We start from the raw sequence: 16,949 nt of genomic DNA, 5'->3' as shown, positions 1-16,949 counted from the left end.
AGTAAAACTGGGAAATAGAACCCATCATACTTAATGGAAATATTACGCAAATAGCACAGAAAACATGTATCCCCGTGAGAAGATCTAATACAAGATACATACTAAGAAACACTGAAGAAAAATCTACTAAGTAAATGGAGGGATTTCATTCCTTCTTTCCAAAAATATTTACTTAGTAACTTAGGACCTAAAATAAGGGCAATAAACATTTTATAGTAACATTTACTGAATTTTCTTTTCTGCTTGTCTGCGTGTTAAGGCACACTGGTGAACAAAAGCAGGTGTTAAGGCACACTGGTGAACCAAACAAAGTCCCAGCCCTCAGAGAGCTTACACTGGCAATTTCTGATTAAAAAGACAAAGCAAAATTGCATTTTACAGAAATGAACAGCAGTCATGCTTCACAGTATTTCAGAAGACTATACCTTCTACATATTGGCCAAATTGAAAAAAGAATGGGTTGGTGGAATTAGAGAAAAGTTCACCACACATTCAGTTAAGTTATTAAAAGAATATTAAAATATTGATAATGCATATTTGTAAGGTATTTTTCTAGGTATTCAAAATACTTTAATGTATATTCTCTTTACTTCCCCACTGACTATGAAGGAAGACAGGGTGGCTATTATGACACAGGCCCCAGAAGGATGAAATCTAGGTCTCTTGTACCTCTTAAATCATTCAGCTTTCACTATGAACAACAGCTTTCCTAGAGGTAAGCCTCTAAGATTAAACCTGCAAAAAGAGGCCAAAGTTCTTAGAACACGTGAGAAGATGACCCATCGTTTAAACTTATCGTGACTGAACGATGGCCTATGAAAGAAAGGTGGGATAAAGTGATAATTGGGGGTATGAATACACACCCACACATCTGGGATTTAACTAGGGCTCTTCTGTGTTTGAAAATAATTAGAATTTTACTAGAAGAAATAGCCTCCAGGGATCTTTTAACTCCACCGTCTGGCTGGGTTTCCTTGAGTGTGCCAAAGAGAAAAAGGACCTGAAGAATGCCAGCTCCATAGTTAAGTTCTATTTGCCCCGGTTCTCAGAAAGTAAGGAAGGAAGAGGGGAGGTCTATCTATCTATCTATTTATATCTTTAGAAGCATGGTCTCCAGAAGCCAGAAGATCATCAATCAGCCAATTTTAGGACAATATTTACCAAATAAAGACCTTCTCATAGAACAGAGACAAACCCTATATAAACCACCTTCCAACGTAAGAAAAAGATCTCTGATGTAACTTAATTTTACACTTAGTAACAGACTGCTTAGAAGTAAGAAGACTGTTCATCTTCTGATCCAAAACAGAACAGGGGAGAAGCTAGAAAAGGTCAAAGCAGAAACTGTCACTTCTACAAAGTAGGGAAGGGTTCCACGCGTTTAAGAAGAAGTACATGCATGAGAGGAAAAATATCTTGACTTACTTTTTGGTGAGCCGAGGGTCCAGAGGAGGGTGCTGTGCTCCATACACAGGCTGGATGCTAAAAGCGAGAAAAAAAAAGGAAGACACGAGTTGTCAGGAAGGTAGATATATTGGGTGAGTACCACCTGCATCGCAACGTTGGAAGGGACTGAGAGAAACAGGTGACCTCCAAGAACAACTATGCCCAAGCCAAAGGACAGCAACCTACTCTTTAAAAAAAAAAAGTTCATCATCTTCCCTGGTGAGGTTTCAGCACCCTACGCAATTATCCGGAAGTCCTATCCGGACAGGCAGCATGGGAAGGCTTACAGTTGGACAGAATACAGTTCAAATGCAGGTTGTGGCATCCACTATAAACTTTCACTAAATGGCCTGACCACTCTGAACATGCTTTCTTATCTGTAAAACTGGAATATCGCCTACCCCAGAGGACCACTTGGACTACACAACAGTGAAGCAGCCCCACAGATCAAGGGAGGAGTGACCCAAGGGGTTCTCACAACTGCTGGCAAGGGTATAAACTGATACAACCACTTTGAAAAAGTTTGGCTATATTGAGGAAGAACAAAATATGCATACTCTAAGACTAAAGATACATACATATACATATACATATATATATGTCTTTAGAAAAACAAAGATATGTGTATCAGGAAACATATAAAAGTGTTCATAATCTCAGATATATGCAGATGACACCACCCTTACGGCAGAAAGTGAAGAACTAAAGAGCCTCTTGATGGAAGTGAAAGAGGAGAGTGAAAACACTGGCTTAAAACCCAACATTCAGAAAAATAAGATCATGGCATCCAGTTCCATCACTTCATAGGAAATAGATAGGGAAACCATGGAAACAGTTAGAGACTTTATTTTTTGAGGCTCCAAATCACTGCAGATGGTGACTGCAGCCATAAAATTAAAAGACGCTTGCTCCTTGGAAGAAAAGCTATGACAAACCTAGACAGCATATTCAAAAGCAGAGACATTACTTTGCCAACAAAGATCAGTCTAGTCAAGGCTATGGTTTTTCCAGTAGTCATGTATGGATGTGAGAGTTGGACTATAAAGAAAGCTGAGCGCTGAAGAATTGATGCTTTTGAACTGTGGTGTTGGAGAAGACTCTTGAGAGTCCCTTGGACTGCAAGGAGATCCAATCAGTCCATCCTAAAGGAAATCAGTCCTGGGTGTTCATTGGAGGGAATGATGTTGAAGCTGAAACTTTGATGTTGAAGCTGAATCCAATACATTGGCCACCTGATGTGAAGACCTGCCTCATTTGAAAAGACCCTGATGCTGGGAAAGATTGAAGGTGGAAAGAGAAGGGGATGACAGAGGATGAGATGGTTGGATGGCATCACCGACTCAATGGGCATGAGTCTGAGTAAACTCGGAGAGTTGGTGATGGACAGGGAGTCCTGATGCGCTGCAGTTTATGGGGTCGCAGAGTTGGACACGACTGAGTGACTGAACTGAACTGATAGCATTATGGATCCTTTTAGCTCCAAACTAGAAATAACCCTACTGTCTATCAATAGAGAAATAAACTTTCATGTGTTCATATAATAAAACACTTTACAGCAATGTAAATAAATGGAGTAAGGTTGCAAGTAATGTGAATGGATCTTACAAATGTCATGTTGAACAAAAAAAACAAGCAAAGGATAAAACAGTAAATAGTGTATGATTCTATTTACACATACATCACAAACTGGCAAAATGATTTCTATCACTTGGAGATCATCCATATAGTAACACAATAAAGGAAGCACAGAGTGATTAGCATGAAAGGATGTGGTTATCTCTTGGGGAGAAGGAAGGAGGTGTGATCAACGACAGACACGGGGGCTTCCGGGGCGTTCACTTTCTGATTATTTATCAAGTTTATCAAGTTACCATACCACACACTTGTTTTATGTACTTTTCTACAGTAGTTCAGTTTAAAAAAAAAACGAAAAAAAAGAGTGACCTGAAATAATTGTATACTAAGCCAAACTGTGGTTTAAGTACAAAGGCAACAGAAAAGCATGCTTCAGCATGTAAGAACTCAGGGAATCTGGTTTCCTTTACTCCTTCCTGAAGAAACTACTAGAGGAAAAACTTCAACTGATAATAATAAATGGAGACACTATGGCAAAAGGCTGGTAGTGGACAAGAATCCACCTGCCAATGTAGGGGACACGGGTTCGATCCCTGTTCTGAAAAGACTCCGCATGCTTCCCCATGCCCCGGCGCAACTAAGCCCGTGTGCCACAACCACTGAGCCCAAGCTCCAGAGCTGGCGAATCGCAACGACTGAGCCCACACGCTGCAACTACTAGAGCCCGCCCGCCCACCTAGAACCTGGACTTTGCAACAAAGGAAGCCCCTGCACCACAGCTAAAGAGTAGCGCCCCATGTAGAACCAAGACCCGGTGCGGACAAAAGTAAATACGTACGTAAATTTTTAAAACTTTGTAAAGATTGAGCCTTAAATTTGAGGCTTTCTGGTTGCAGAAGAGAATGCAAAAATAATGTAACTGGCAAATGTTAAAGTGGGATGGAGGAGAAGTGGACTCAAATAAGTAGACTGATTTCCTCATCTTTTACTGACAAGGTTCAAAAAGACACTTATAACTGGTAGTTCAAGTACTATATAGGTATGTTGTTGTTGTTGTTGAGTCTCCCAGTCGTGTTTGACTCTGTGACCCCAGGGACTGCAGCATGCCAGGCCTCCCTGTCCCTCATCATCTCCTGAAGTTTGCCCAAGTCCATGTCCACTGCATTGGTGATGCCATTCAGCCGTCTCATTCTTTGATGCCCTGATATACAGGTATGTTTAAAGATATAAAATAAAACTAAGAAAAATAACTATAATCAACTAAAAGCAGATGGAAAGGAGGCAGGAAATAGTACTAATTTCATCATTACTCATGGTAGGGAGTCAACAGATACTATCTGAAGAAACATGGTATAAAGTTATACACAATCACTAGAATAAAAAGATAACTCTTTCAAATCATCAGAACCTACACCAGGATATACCCACCTCCCAAAGCAAGTACAGTCCTGATAGTGAAAGTTTTTTAAAAGAAAATATTAAAAATAGAACTAAAACTAAATATATCAGTCACTCCAATAAATATATATGGGTCGAACTTACCTATTAAAAGAAAAGGGATTATTATCAATGGGACTGGTAAAATCAACTACAGTACATCTGCTAAAAAGAATGAGGTAATTCTATATCCACTGACATGAAACACACATTGAAAAAAAGATGCAGAATTATATGCACAATAATAATTCCATTTTATGTAAAAATCTTTAAAATAAAGTATATCCACGTACTGACATATGATTGCATTTATGTATTTACAGTCCATTTCTGAAAGAACACATAAGACTAAGAAGCAGTGGTATGGAAGTGGGACTGATGATTTGGAGGGCCCTGTGGCAAAGACTAAGTTTTCAGTGCAAACCTTCTTACACCTTTCTCAATTAGTACTGTATACATGATCACCTTTCTAAGAAATAAATTAAGCAATCTTAAGAGCACTGGGAAGTTTAAATGGGATAATGTGTAAAAGGTCCTTCAGCACAATTCCTATAGGTAGTTAAGCAATAACAGCAGGTGGTGAGGTAAATGCTGCCCGGCACACACTCAGTGCTTAAGAAATGTTGGTTTTCTTCCTCCCCCCGATTTTTGTAATTTATTTCTTACTAACATTTAGAAAACAGAACAAGTAGGTTTACCAAGTACCTTTGACATAAAGTACTTTGACATAAAGATGTGATCCTAAAGTTGCTTTTAAATAAAAATGTAGTCAATCTGATCATTTTCACATTGATTTCTACTAAGATTCCAAAGAGAATATTTGTGTATCAACCTTTAGCTATGAGTAGGGCCCTGACCCTTTTAGTAGTAAGATTTCTGAACATCTATGGAAGGTTATTAAGTAATTTGTAAACAAGCCATCACATGTACTACCACAGAAATACAAACAATGCTACTTGAATGTGTTTACAGTTTCCCAGGCAGAGGAAAGGAAGAGAGAAAAGAAGGATTAAAGAATACAGGAAAGTCTGGCTTAGAGAGAGAAAGCTTAGACAAAACAAAAAGCACAAACTAGAAAACCCAAAGGGCCATTTGTATTTCAGCATTTGCAAATACTCTTAAGATGAGTACACTTGAACTCTCTAAGTAAATAAGCTTCTATGTTAGCAAAATATAAAGATCAGAGAATAAACTCTGCAGGAAGATATTAATGGGAAAGTTGGGCTGGGTGACTGAGTAGCAGAATAAGAAAGAATCCTTAGATTCTCTCCATAAAAGAGTATTACCACCTGCCAGTAATACAGCAAGAAAAAAAGCAATCCTAATGGTGCAGGTTTAGGAGCTAAAGGCCATTAATAATCACCTAGGAAAAGGACCTTAACATCACTGTAGACTATTTTTTAAAGACGTCAGCCCCGAGTGCTGGCATAGCCAGAAAGGCCAAGATAAATGATGGACTTTATCAGCAAAGGTATCAGAGCCTAAACTGAACTTATTTCTGAACTAAAACCATAATGTATCTGTTAACATTTTTAATTAACATATTCCTGAACTAAACCATAATTTGTCTGTATCTGAAACACCTGGATAATTTATCAGTTTCACTTCAGTTCAGTTCAGTTGCTCAGTCGTGTCTGACTCCTTGCGACCCCATGAATCACAGCACGCCAGGCCTCCCTATCCATCACCAACTCCCGGAGTTCACTCAGACTCACGTCCATCGAGTCGGTGATGCCATCCAGCCATCTTACCTCTGTCGTCCCCTTCTCCTCCTGCCCCCAATCCCTCCCAGCATCAGAGTCTTTTCCAATGAATCAACTCTTCCCATGAGGTGGCCAAAGTACTGGAGTTTCAGCTTTAGCATCATTCCTTCCAAAGACATCCCAGGGCTGATCTCCCTCAGAATGGACTGTTTGGATCTCCTTGCAGTCCAAGGGACTCTCAAGAGTCTTCTCCAACACCACACTTCAAAAGCATCAATTCTTCGGTGCTCAGCCTTCTTCACAGTCCAACTTTCACATCCATACATGACCACAGGAAAAACCATAGCCTTGACTAGACGGACCTTTGTTGTCTCTGCTTTTGAATATGCTATCTAGGTTGGTCATAACTTTTCTTCCAAGGAGTAAGCGTCTTTTAATTTCATGGCTGCAGTCACCATCTGCAGTGATTTTGGAGCCCAAAAAATAAAGTCTGACACTGTTTCCACTGTTTCCCCATCTATTTCCCATGAAGTGATGGGACCAGATGCCATGATCTTAGTTTTCTGAATGTTGAGCTTTAAGCCAACTTTTTCACTCTCCACTTTCACTTTCATCAAGAGGCTTTTGAGTTCCTCTTCACTTTCTGCCATAAGGGTGTGTCATCTGCATATCTGAGGTTACTGATATTTCTCCCAGCAATCTTGATTCCAGCTTGTGCTTCTTCCAGTCCAGCGTTTCTCATGATGTTCTCTGCATAGAAGTTAAATAAGCACGGTGACAATATACAGCCTTGATGAACTCCTTTTCCTATTTGGAACCAGTCTGTTGTTCCATGTCCAGTTCTAACTGTTGCTTCCTGACCTGCATACAGATTTCTCAAGAGGCAGGTCAGGTGGTCTGGTATTCCCATCTCTTGAAGAATTTTCTACAGTTTATTGTGATCCACACAGTCAAAGGCTTCGGCATAGTCAATAAAGCAGAAATAGATGGTTTTCTGGAACTCTCTTGCTTTTTCCATGATCCAGCAGATGTTGGCAATTTGATCTCTGGTTCCTCTGCCTTTTCTAAAACCAGCTTGAACATCAGGAAGTTCACGGTTCACGTATTGCTGAAGCCTGGCTTGGAGAATTTTGAGCATTACCTTACTAGCATGTGAGTAGGAGAGGCAAGAAGTTAGAAAAGGAAGAGAAGCCCAGATGACTAAATGAAGACAAACTGAAAGAGCCTGGTGATTGAGGTGCTCAATTTCCGGGCATGTATAATTCACCTATCGACCTGTGCAATACACTTCCACTAGACCCAAACTCAACTCTAGAGCAGGCTGGTCTCCACACACCCTAACCTCAAACGCTAAGCTGGGCTCTTCTCCCCATCTCATTTAAAAAATCTTATCCATCCTGAAACATTCCTTCAAACTCTACACCCTGTGCCCCATGAGACTTTCTCTGAGCCTGTCCCCAGCATCCACTAACCCATGCCTTTGATGATTCCCTAAAACACAGAAATTGAGGTTTACACTGCTTTTAAAGAATAAACTATTTTTAAAACAAACTAGATTTAGAGCATAATATAAAGTATACCCAGGTAGGTGCTCAACACCTATGTGAGAAATAAGACATTATGGAGTCGAAACCCCAGCACAACCCTTCTCAGGAAACCACTAAGTCTGGAATTTTTCATCCTCATTTTTGTTTTTATATTTCCTATGCATGTATCGTGAAACAATATAGAGTATTGTTCTGCATGTTTGAAAAACTTCATATAAATGGCATCACACCATATTCACAACTTACTTTGATGCTAAATCATAAATGCTACTTTAAATCTTATTTAATTTCATGGCTGGCTGGCTGATTTCTCCAACACACATTTAAAAAACATTTGCTTTACCACAAGAGCAAAAGGCATTTAACTCACATTTTCAAAAACAAAGAAAAGTATAGAGAAAGATACAACAAACACCCACGAACCCATCACTCTGACTTAACAAATAATTAACACCTGTCACATTTCTTTTTCTTTTTTTAAGAAAATAAAGTGTTAAAGAGACTTCTGAAGTTCCAGTTGCAGTCCCCAGCCCCATTCCCCCGCCTCCCCAAGAGATAACCACTATCCTGAAGTGGATACAAAATCCTTCCCATCTGTTTTTATACTTTTACATATCTTTTTTTATGTTTTAAAACTTCTACATGAAAGACTGCACACTGTACATATCGGTCTACATCTTGCTTTTCTCACTCAACAGTGTGTTTTCACCCAGCTCTGCTTTTCGGTTTTTCTGATTACAAAAGTAACATATGCTTAAGTGGAAAAACCAGAAAGACAATAACACTGAGCATCCTCTCCATGGGGAAGCTGAGCTGCCGAGTACTTTCAGATTCTCCAGAGCAGTGGTGGAGCCATGTCCTTTTCTGTAGTCCCCTCACCACCTGGCAGAGCATGACACACACCAGCAGGCGCTTAACAATACTCAGTGAGTCAAGCCTGGAACGATGAAGAACCCAGGCCTCTGTTTAAGCTGACTCCTGTCTAGCTACACCTAAAAATGAAGAGGCAGTCACACTGTGTCTCAGAGAAACCAAACCACATATACAGAGAAAAGAAGGCCACGGGCTGTGCCACAACAAAGGAAAACATGAAGCAAAAGTCTCGGTCAACCTCCATTGTTCCCTTCAATAAACCAACACCGCAGAACGTGTTGGCAGAGCTGGGTAGTTGGAACAGAGCAAAAAGCTTGATAGGAAAAAAGATCAACAGGTGTTTGTTCAGCGCTGGCAGAGGAGCTAAAGCAAACAAGGGAACAGAGCTATCCACTTTGAAGCCAAACACGCTGGCAATCAACGCAGGGTCACACGCTCACTCGATGGAAGTCTTCCAGAACTGGGGATCCATGCTGCTGTGGTGATAATTTAGTATCTCCTAGTCACTGACTTAATCAGTAAAGCATTTCCAAGCTAAGAATAGGTTGTAGTGTACCTGCCCAGACAGGCTGGGACCATTACACTGAGTCTATCAGATTCTTTAAAGTTACAAAAAACAACCAAATGACAGAGAAGGTTTCAGTTAAAAATCTACGGGCTCCTAAGTAATTCAAGGAATCAGACACTTCTCAGAGTCACTGAATATTAAAAGAGCTCCGTGACTTTAATAACACACGTGCGTGTGTGCTAAGTCACTTCAGTTGTATCTGACTCTTTAGAACCCTATGGACCATGGTCCATCAGGCTCCTCTGTCCATGGGATTCTCCAGGCAAGAATACTGGAGTCGGTTGCCATGCCCTCCTCCAGGGGATCTTCTGACCCAGGGATTGAGCACCCAACTGTTATGTCTCCTGCATTGGCAGGCAGGTTCTTTACCACCAGTACCACCTGGGAAGCCCACTTTTCCTTAAAAAGAGGGTGAAGCCGTTCCCAGAAAGATTGGGGATGAGATTGTGGGGAATTAGCCAGGCTTTGGCTCACATTTGTCTCTCCTATTCCAAGTCTCATCCATACTTTCACTGGAAGCATCTACATCCTTGAACCAGATGAGGTGCTTGGGCAGAGGGTTATTTCAATCTTAGCAGAGACTGAGGGAAGGGAGAGGCAGCAGCAGAGTGCGGACCAGGGGTCAAGAAATTTGCAGTGTGATTTAGGGCTACTTTCCCTCTCTGGCCTCAGTTTCCTCAATCAGCAGTGTTCTCAGGGTCGAATTATAACATTCTATAATTTCGTGACACTCAGACGTGCGGTGGGGCCAGAAATTCACCACTTTCCAAAACACAAGACAGAAAAACTTACCTTCAGCGCTCCCCGCCCACCCCTGAGCTATTCTTACCTATCAATCATACCTCTGTGCCTGACAGAGCAGAAGAGAAACATCCAGTGACAGGAGTTGGAGTTGCCAAGTTTAACACTCAACTTCAGAACCAGTAAAAGCCTCAGAGCTCCTTCAATCCAAATATCATTTCATAGATAAGGAAATTGAGCATGGAGTAGTTAGTATGTTGTCCTAAACTGTGGCTCTTTCTGAGGATAGGATACCACAATCTTACCTGACCACCTACGCCAGAAACCTGAGGGTGACATCCCTTCAGCCCACCTTTCTCCCTTACTCCCCAAATCCAGTGATTTACCAAGTCCTATAGATATTCCCAAACTTGTCCTTTATTGTCATTACGCTAGTTGAAGACCTCATGGCCTGTCCCTGTACTAACTGCAGCAGACTCTTAACTACAGCTGATTTGAACAACGGGGGTAAGGGGCACCGACTCCACTCACAGCCCAACCCAGGGATGGAACCCAGGTCTCCCGCATTGCAGGTGGATTCTTTACCAGCTGAGCCACAAGGGAAGCCCCCACTCACAGCACAGAGACCAATGAGGAAGGTACAGCAGTGGCCCAGGAAAGAGAGGACTCAGTTTGATCCTGAAAGTAGGGAGTGGAAGTGATGAGAACTGCTCATGTTCAGGATATATTTCTGACAAGCCAACACAGAACCTGCTAATGAACGGGATGTAGCAGGAAGAGAAAGAGAATGAAAGACATTAGGATTTTTGGTCTGAGGGACTTGGTGAATGGCTGGACTATTTACGTGAGACTGGACAGAGTAGATTTGCAGGAGTGGGCAAATGTGGAAATCCAAGAGTTCTGCTTGGATGTGTTACGTGAGAGATGCTATTAGCAAAACAGAGATGCACTAATTGTTCAGTATCCAGGGACTTCCCTGGCAGTCCAGTGGTTAAGACTCCGTGCTTCCACTGCAGAGGGCACAAGTTTGATCCCTGATCCCACAGGCTGCACAGTATGGCCAAAAAAAAATTTTCAGTATCCACTGGGGAAAAGCATCCAGCATCAGAAATCAGATTTCTTTCAATCTAATTTAAGGCTCTCTATTCAGTGGTTCTCAAAGTGCAGCTCCCAGCTTAGCAGGAGTGGTACCCTTTAGGAACTTCTCAGAAACTTCACTTCTGGTGCTCCACCTCAGTTCAGTTCAGTCGCTCAGTCGTGTCCGACTCTTTGTGACCCCATGAATCGCAGCATGCCAGGCCTCCCTGTCCATCACCAACTCCCGGAGTTCACTCAGACTCACGTCCATCAAGTCAGTGATGCCAACCAGCCATCTCATCCTCTGTCGTCCCCTTCTCCTCCTGCCCCCAATCCCTCCCAGCATCAGAGTCTTTTCCAATGAGTCAACTCTTCGCATGAGGTGGCCAAAGTACTGGAATTTCAGCTTTAGCATCAGTCCTTCCAAAGAAATCCCAGGGCTAATCTCCTTCAGAATGGACTGGTTGGATCTCCTTGCAGTCCAAGGGACTCTCAAGAGTCTTCTCCAACACCACACTTCAAAAGCATCAATTCTTCGGCGCTCAGCCTTCTTCACAGTCCAACTCTCACATCCATACATGACCACAGGAAAAACCACAGCCTTGACTAGACAGACCTTAGTTGGCAAAGTAATGTCTCTGCTTTTGAATATGCTATCTAGGTTGGTCATAACTTTCCTTCCAAGGAGTAAGCGTCTTTTAATTTCATGGCTGCAGTCACCATCTGCAGTGATTTTGGAGCCCAAAAAATAAAGTCTGACACTGTTTCCACTATTTCCCAATCTATTTCCCATGAAGTGATGGGACCAGATGCCAATGATCTTCATTTTCTGAATGTTGAGCTTTAAGCCAGCTTTTTCACTCTCCACTTTCACTTTCATCAAGAGGCTTTTGAGTTCCTCTTCACTTTCTGCCATAAGGGTGTGTCATCTGCATATCTGAGGTTACTGATATTTCTCCCAGCAATCTTGATTCCAGCTTGTGCTTCTTCCAGTCCAGCGTTTCTCATGATGTACTCTGCATAGAAGTTAAATAAGCACGGTGACAATATACAGCCTTGATGAACTCCTTTTCCTATTTGGAACCAGTCTGTTGTTCCATGTCCAGTTCTAACTGTTGCTTCCTGACCTGCATACAGATTTCTCAAGAGGCAGGTCAGGTGGTCTGGTATTCCCATCTCTTTCAGAACTTTCCACAGTTTATTGTGATCTACACAGTCAAAGGCTTTGGCATAGTCAATAAAGTAGAAATAGATGGTTTTCTGGAACTCTCTTGCTTTTTCCATGATCCAGCGGATGTTGGCAATTTGATCTCTGGTTCCTCTGCCTTTTCTAAAACAGCTTGAACATCAGGAAGTTCACGGTTCACGTATTACTGAAGCCTGGCTTGGAGAATTTTGAGCATTACTTTACTAGCGTGTGAGATGAGCGCAATTGTAATGGACGGAATTAGAAACTCGGAAGTGGGGCTTGGCAATCTATGTTTTAACAAGCCCTTCCAGGTGATTCATTAAAGTTTGAGAAGCACTGCTCAAAACCATACTCCTCATTGCTAATGAACCCCTGACAGTAGCAGTGATCCTGCATTAGGCTCTTTCGTGCTCCCGTAAACTGTCCGCCTAATCAACAACAGGCAGTATTTTTTCCACCCAGGACTCACTGTGGGGCTCCAGACACACCACTGATCAGAGTTCTTCAATTCGAGTTTCTGAAACTAGAGCAAGGAGAAGAAACAAATAAAAATAGAAGCTACTGTAATCACAACTAGCATTTTCATAATGGCTAATGTTATTGAGTACCTTCTATGTACTTTCCATGCATTGAAGTGAAGTGAAGTGAAGTTGCTCAGTCGTGCCCAACTCTTTGCGACTCCATGGACTGTAGCCTACCAGGCTCCATCCATGAGATTTTTCCAGGCAAGAATACTGGAGTGGGTTGCTGTTTCCTTCTCCAGAGGATCTTCCCAACCCAGGGATAGAACCCGGGTCTTCCGCATTGCAGGCAGACGCTTTACCGTCTGAGCCACCAGGGAAGCCATGCATTACCTCATTTAATTCTCATTAACAGCCTTATAAGGTAGACACTCTGTCCTCATTTTACAGGAGGAAACTAAGGCACCAAGAGGTTAAGTAACTTGCCCAAGGTCACACAGAAAGTGGCAGAGCTGAGATTTGAAACCAGGTTGCAGAGCTTGCACTCTTTTTCATTTTTTCTCCCTTTTCGGAGATATCATTGACACATAATCTTGTGTAAGTTTAAGATGTACATTCTGTTGGTTCAGTACACTTACAGTCTCTCTCTGAAGTTTGGTCCACAGTTGGTTGAATTTGTGGATGGATACAAAATCCATAGATATGGAGGGCCAACTGTACCACCACCTCATATAAAGGACTTGAACATCTGCAGATCTTGGTATCCAAGGGGGTCCTGGAACCAATTCCCCCCAGACACAGAGGGACAACTCTACTGCAACATGATTACTACTGTCGCATTGGCTAACACTTCTATCATGTCACATAATTAACATTTCTTCTTTGTGGTAAGAACAATTAAGATCTAGTATCCTAGCAACTTTGAAGATTATAATACAGTGTTGTTGACTATAATCACTATGCTGTCCATTATCTCTCCAGAACTTATTTATCTACTAGTTTCAAGTTTCCAGAGCCTGTATTTTTAACCACATGGTACGTACTGCCTCCTGTCTTCCTAGGCATCCACACAAGGACCATTTGAAATATTAAGCACATGGGGCTCTTATGAATAACTGAGAGCACTTATAAAGACGTTTAATTCCATAAAATTACTATATGAAGCAATTCCACTTCTGCATATAATCAAAGGAGTGGAAAACATACTTTCCCCCCAAAAACCTGCACACGGATTTCACAGTTTTATTCATAAGAGCCCAAAAGTGGAAACAACTCTAACGTCCATCACCTAATGAATGGATAAACAAAGTGAGGTACATACATACAAGGAATATTATTCAGCCGTAAAAGGAATGAAATACTGATACATGCCACAAGAATAAGCCTTGAAAACACTACATCTAAAAGAAACCAGTCACAAAAGGCCTCTTACTACATTATTCCATTTATACAAAATGTTCAGAATACGTAAATCCATATAAATAAAAAGATCAGTGGTTGCCAAGGGCCAGAGAGCGGTGGGCGGGGGGGAAGGGGGAGTGACTACTAATGGATATGAGGCTTCTTTTCGGGGTGATGAAAATACTCTGAAATTAGTGTTGATGGTTGCACAAAACCATTTATACTCTAGATGAATGTACTAAATACCACCAAATTATACACTTCAAAAGGGTGAATTTTTATAATATGTGAATTATCTCAATAAAGCTGTTATTTTACAAAAGGATGTTTAATTCATTTTGAACTTGAGGCTATTTTACTACATAAAATTCCTATTACTTGCTGTAATTAAGGTTGCTGGATCATGATCAAAGAAACTGAAAGTCATCTGCTATCGTTTTGAATTTTTACCTTTCAATTTGCAAAGAGGAAGCTAGTCTCACTTCTAAGTTGCCATGGACCTAGACAGTTATCTGTGTCATTTCTCCACCCAGACAAAGTTTTTCTTCACTATGACCGAAAGAGTACAAATGCAAAAGTTCTATTCTTGAGAAAAATGTACTAATATTTTCCTTACATCAAAGGACTTTCTCTCTAAAAGAATTTTTATTTTCTCCCATAACCAAGGGCTCCTAGGGCTTCCTTGCTAAAAGCGCATAGTTGAACAATATTTCTCTTCAACAAGCAAGGTACTAAACACCATTATGAATCATGGCAACATTTTAATGTCTTAAGATAAACAATGAACATAAATACCTCTTACTGGAATAAGGATCAGAGAAATATTCTTTTAAATGCATACTTTCTCTAATAATAAACAGAAATATTAATAATTAGTATTTATTGAGCAACTATAAATAAACATTGTTTTAGGTTCTTTACAAATAGATGTTTAATTCAATCCACACTGGAATCTTGAAGAAAGTATTTTTATCCTCTTTTCACAGATAAGGAAACTGAGGCTTAAAGAGATTAATTGTCCTTGATCACACAGATAACACTCCAATAATAATCCAAAGCTTTCAGAATTCAAATGTTCTTTCCTCTATCCTTTTGTATTCCTCTTCAAAATGAAAAAGGAAGCCACAAACTTAAAGAAACTAAAAAGATTTCTCTTCCTATCTCACAAAAAAATAGTGCTCTGCAAAAAATATGACTGCTTCTACATTCCAAAAGAGGAAATATAGAAAATAAAAACTGTTAGTAACAACCAGCAGTTGGTAGGCACAAAAAGATTATGCCATATCCCACATATCAAATACTGCTTCCTGATTTAACAGTTTTTCTATAGATTCTGATTATAACTTTTGATGTCAAAATTTAATGATCTCACCATGGAAAACCCCAGAGAACAGCAGTTAGCGAGACTGGAGAGCTCCCTAGACCAGGAAGGAAAAGGAATCAGTAGGCAGGAAGTGGTGCCTATCTAAAAACATATAAGTCTTTAGCATTAACACTGTTATTCCACAACATTTCAATCTGAAGTTATTTATGAATTCCCTTAACCTACTTTTTACTATATTAAGAAAAACTGATCCCCGACTGTCTAACAGGATCCTATCAATAAGTAAGTCCACTATATAGCCACCACTGTCCCTGATTTCTCTCTTGCTACTGATAAAACAAACCAAAAAAGCTACAGGTTTAAAGGATTATTCCCCTTATCAATCAACTAGGAAGGGTAGCACATGGGGTACAATCAATCATGAATTTCATCGTCAAACAGACTGTGGCTGGCCGAAATCTTAAATTTAAGATTGAAACATACACTCCTCCTTTTACTTCTCAGCACTACCCCCAAACAAATTGAAACTATAAACCAACACTAGACTGATGAATGGACAATTGTTAAGAGTCTCAACGTATACCAAAAAGGGGTGGGGCGAGAGTGGAGATTATCTTAGAAATAATCTGTTCTCCACCTAAACAACTCTAGAATGAAAGAATTTAATGCATTTGCACAAGAAGTACATTACCAGGCAGAGGAGAAGAGGCCACTGGGGTATGACAAATCTTTAGAAGATGCTAAAGAAATCATCTCGATTCTGTTACCCTGTAATAATTCCTAATGGGAAAGGACCAACTCAAGATATCTTAAAGTGAGGTCGAGTTGAAGAATTTCCCTCACTTTTCTTGTCCCCACCCCTGCCACGCAGACGGTCTCAAGCTCCCACCAGAACCCTTCTAGGAGTCCAGGAGGAATATTCGTACGAGGTGCGGGGGGGGCAAGTGAAGGGGCCATCCTCGTGCAAACAACCACCTGTGCTTGATGAAGACCCCCGCCCCCTCAAGAAGGAGTTCTTCGTAAAGTGAGAAGCAGCTCTGAGGATAGCCTTCCAAACCCAGAACCGACACTAATTACTCACCTAACTCCACTGTCCCCTATGCACGAACTCCGGCCACCTCCCGGCTGAGGGAAGCCCCTCAAGGGCCCGACGCCCCCGGACCCGGGTCTGCTCCCACACCCAACCATCTCCAAAGCTCGCCGCCCACTCCTTTGCCTGACAGCCGTCCTGCCACCACCAGGCAGTCCCAGCTCCCCGCCCCCCGCCCTACGCCCAGGTTCTCCAAACCAGCATTCTTGGATCGCTGGCGCCCCAGGCCCGCGGGATTTAGGGTTTAGGATTTAGAAGGGTTTGGTCCAATCTCCTCTTCCTCTCAGCGTCCTGGGCTCACCTCCCCGGCAGCTTGGCGCTCCTCTTCCAAAACTGCTTGCTATTCTCGGCCGCCATTGCTCCGGCCCGGGGAAGGCCTTGTAGGCGGGCCAGGGGCTACCCAGAGAAATGCCCCCAGGACCCCGCAATCGCAGGGCCAGCTCAGGCCGCTTCCCTGCTGCCGGTCACCCGCTCCCAGCTCCCGGAGACGCCATCTTGGATGTGGGCACCCCCCAAC

At 41.7% G+C, this 16,949-nt stretch overlaps 1 protein-coding gene across 2 annotated transcripts in view; it reads right to left on the bottom strand.

Moving 5' to 3' along the window:
• Positions 1 to 16,935, bottom strand: part of TBC1D22B (TBC1 domain family member 22B) — a 74,402-nt gene extending 57,467 nt beyond the window's left edge. Inside the window, exons 1-2 of one of the 2 annotated variants that reach the window (XM_024983725.2) lie at positions 16,734 to 16,935; positions 1,426 to 1,482 (exon numbers count right to left, since the gene is read on the bottom strand). In XM_024983725.2, the coding sequence (XP_024839493.1) occupies positions 1,426 to 1,468 (43 nt within the window). In that variant the 5' untranslated portion in view covers positions 1,469 to 1,482; positions 16,734 to 16,935. The remainder of the gene's footprint in view (positions 1 to 1,425; positions 1,483 to 16,733) is intronic. The other variant, NM_001099148.1, reaches the window with a different exon arrangement.
• Positions 16,936 to 16,949: the final 14 nt, after the last annotated feature.

This window comes from Bos taurus, chromosome 23, assembly GCF_002263795.3.
Source record: "Bos taurus isolate L1 Dominette 01449 registration number 42190680 breed Hereford chromosome 23, ARS-UCD2.0, whole genome shotgun sequence".
In the NCBI taxonomy this organism is placed as follows: Eukaryota; Metazoa; Chordata; class Mammalia; order Artiodactyla; family Bovidae; genus Bos; species Bos taurus.
This window is presented reverse-complemented; position numbering and strand designations above follow the sequence as displayed.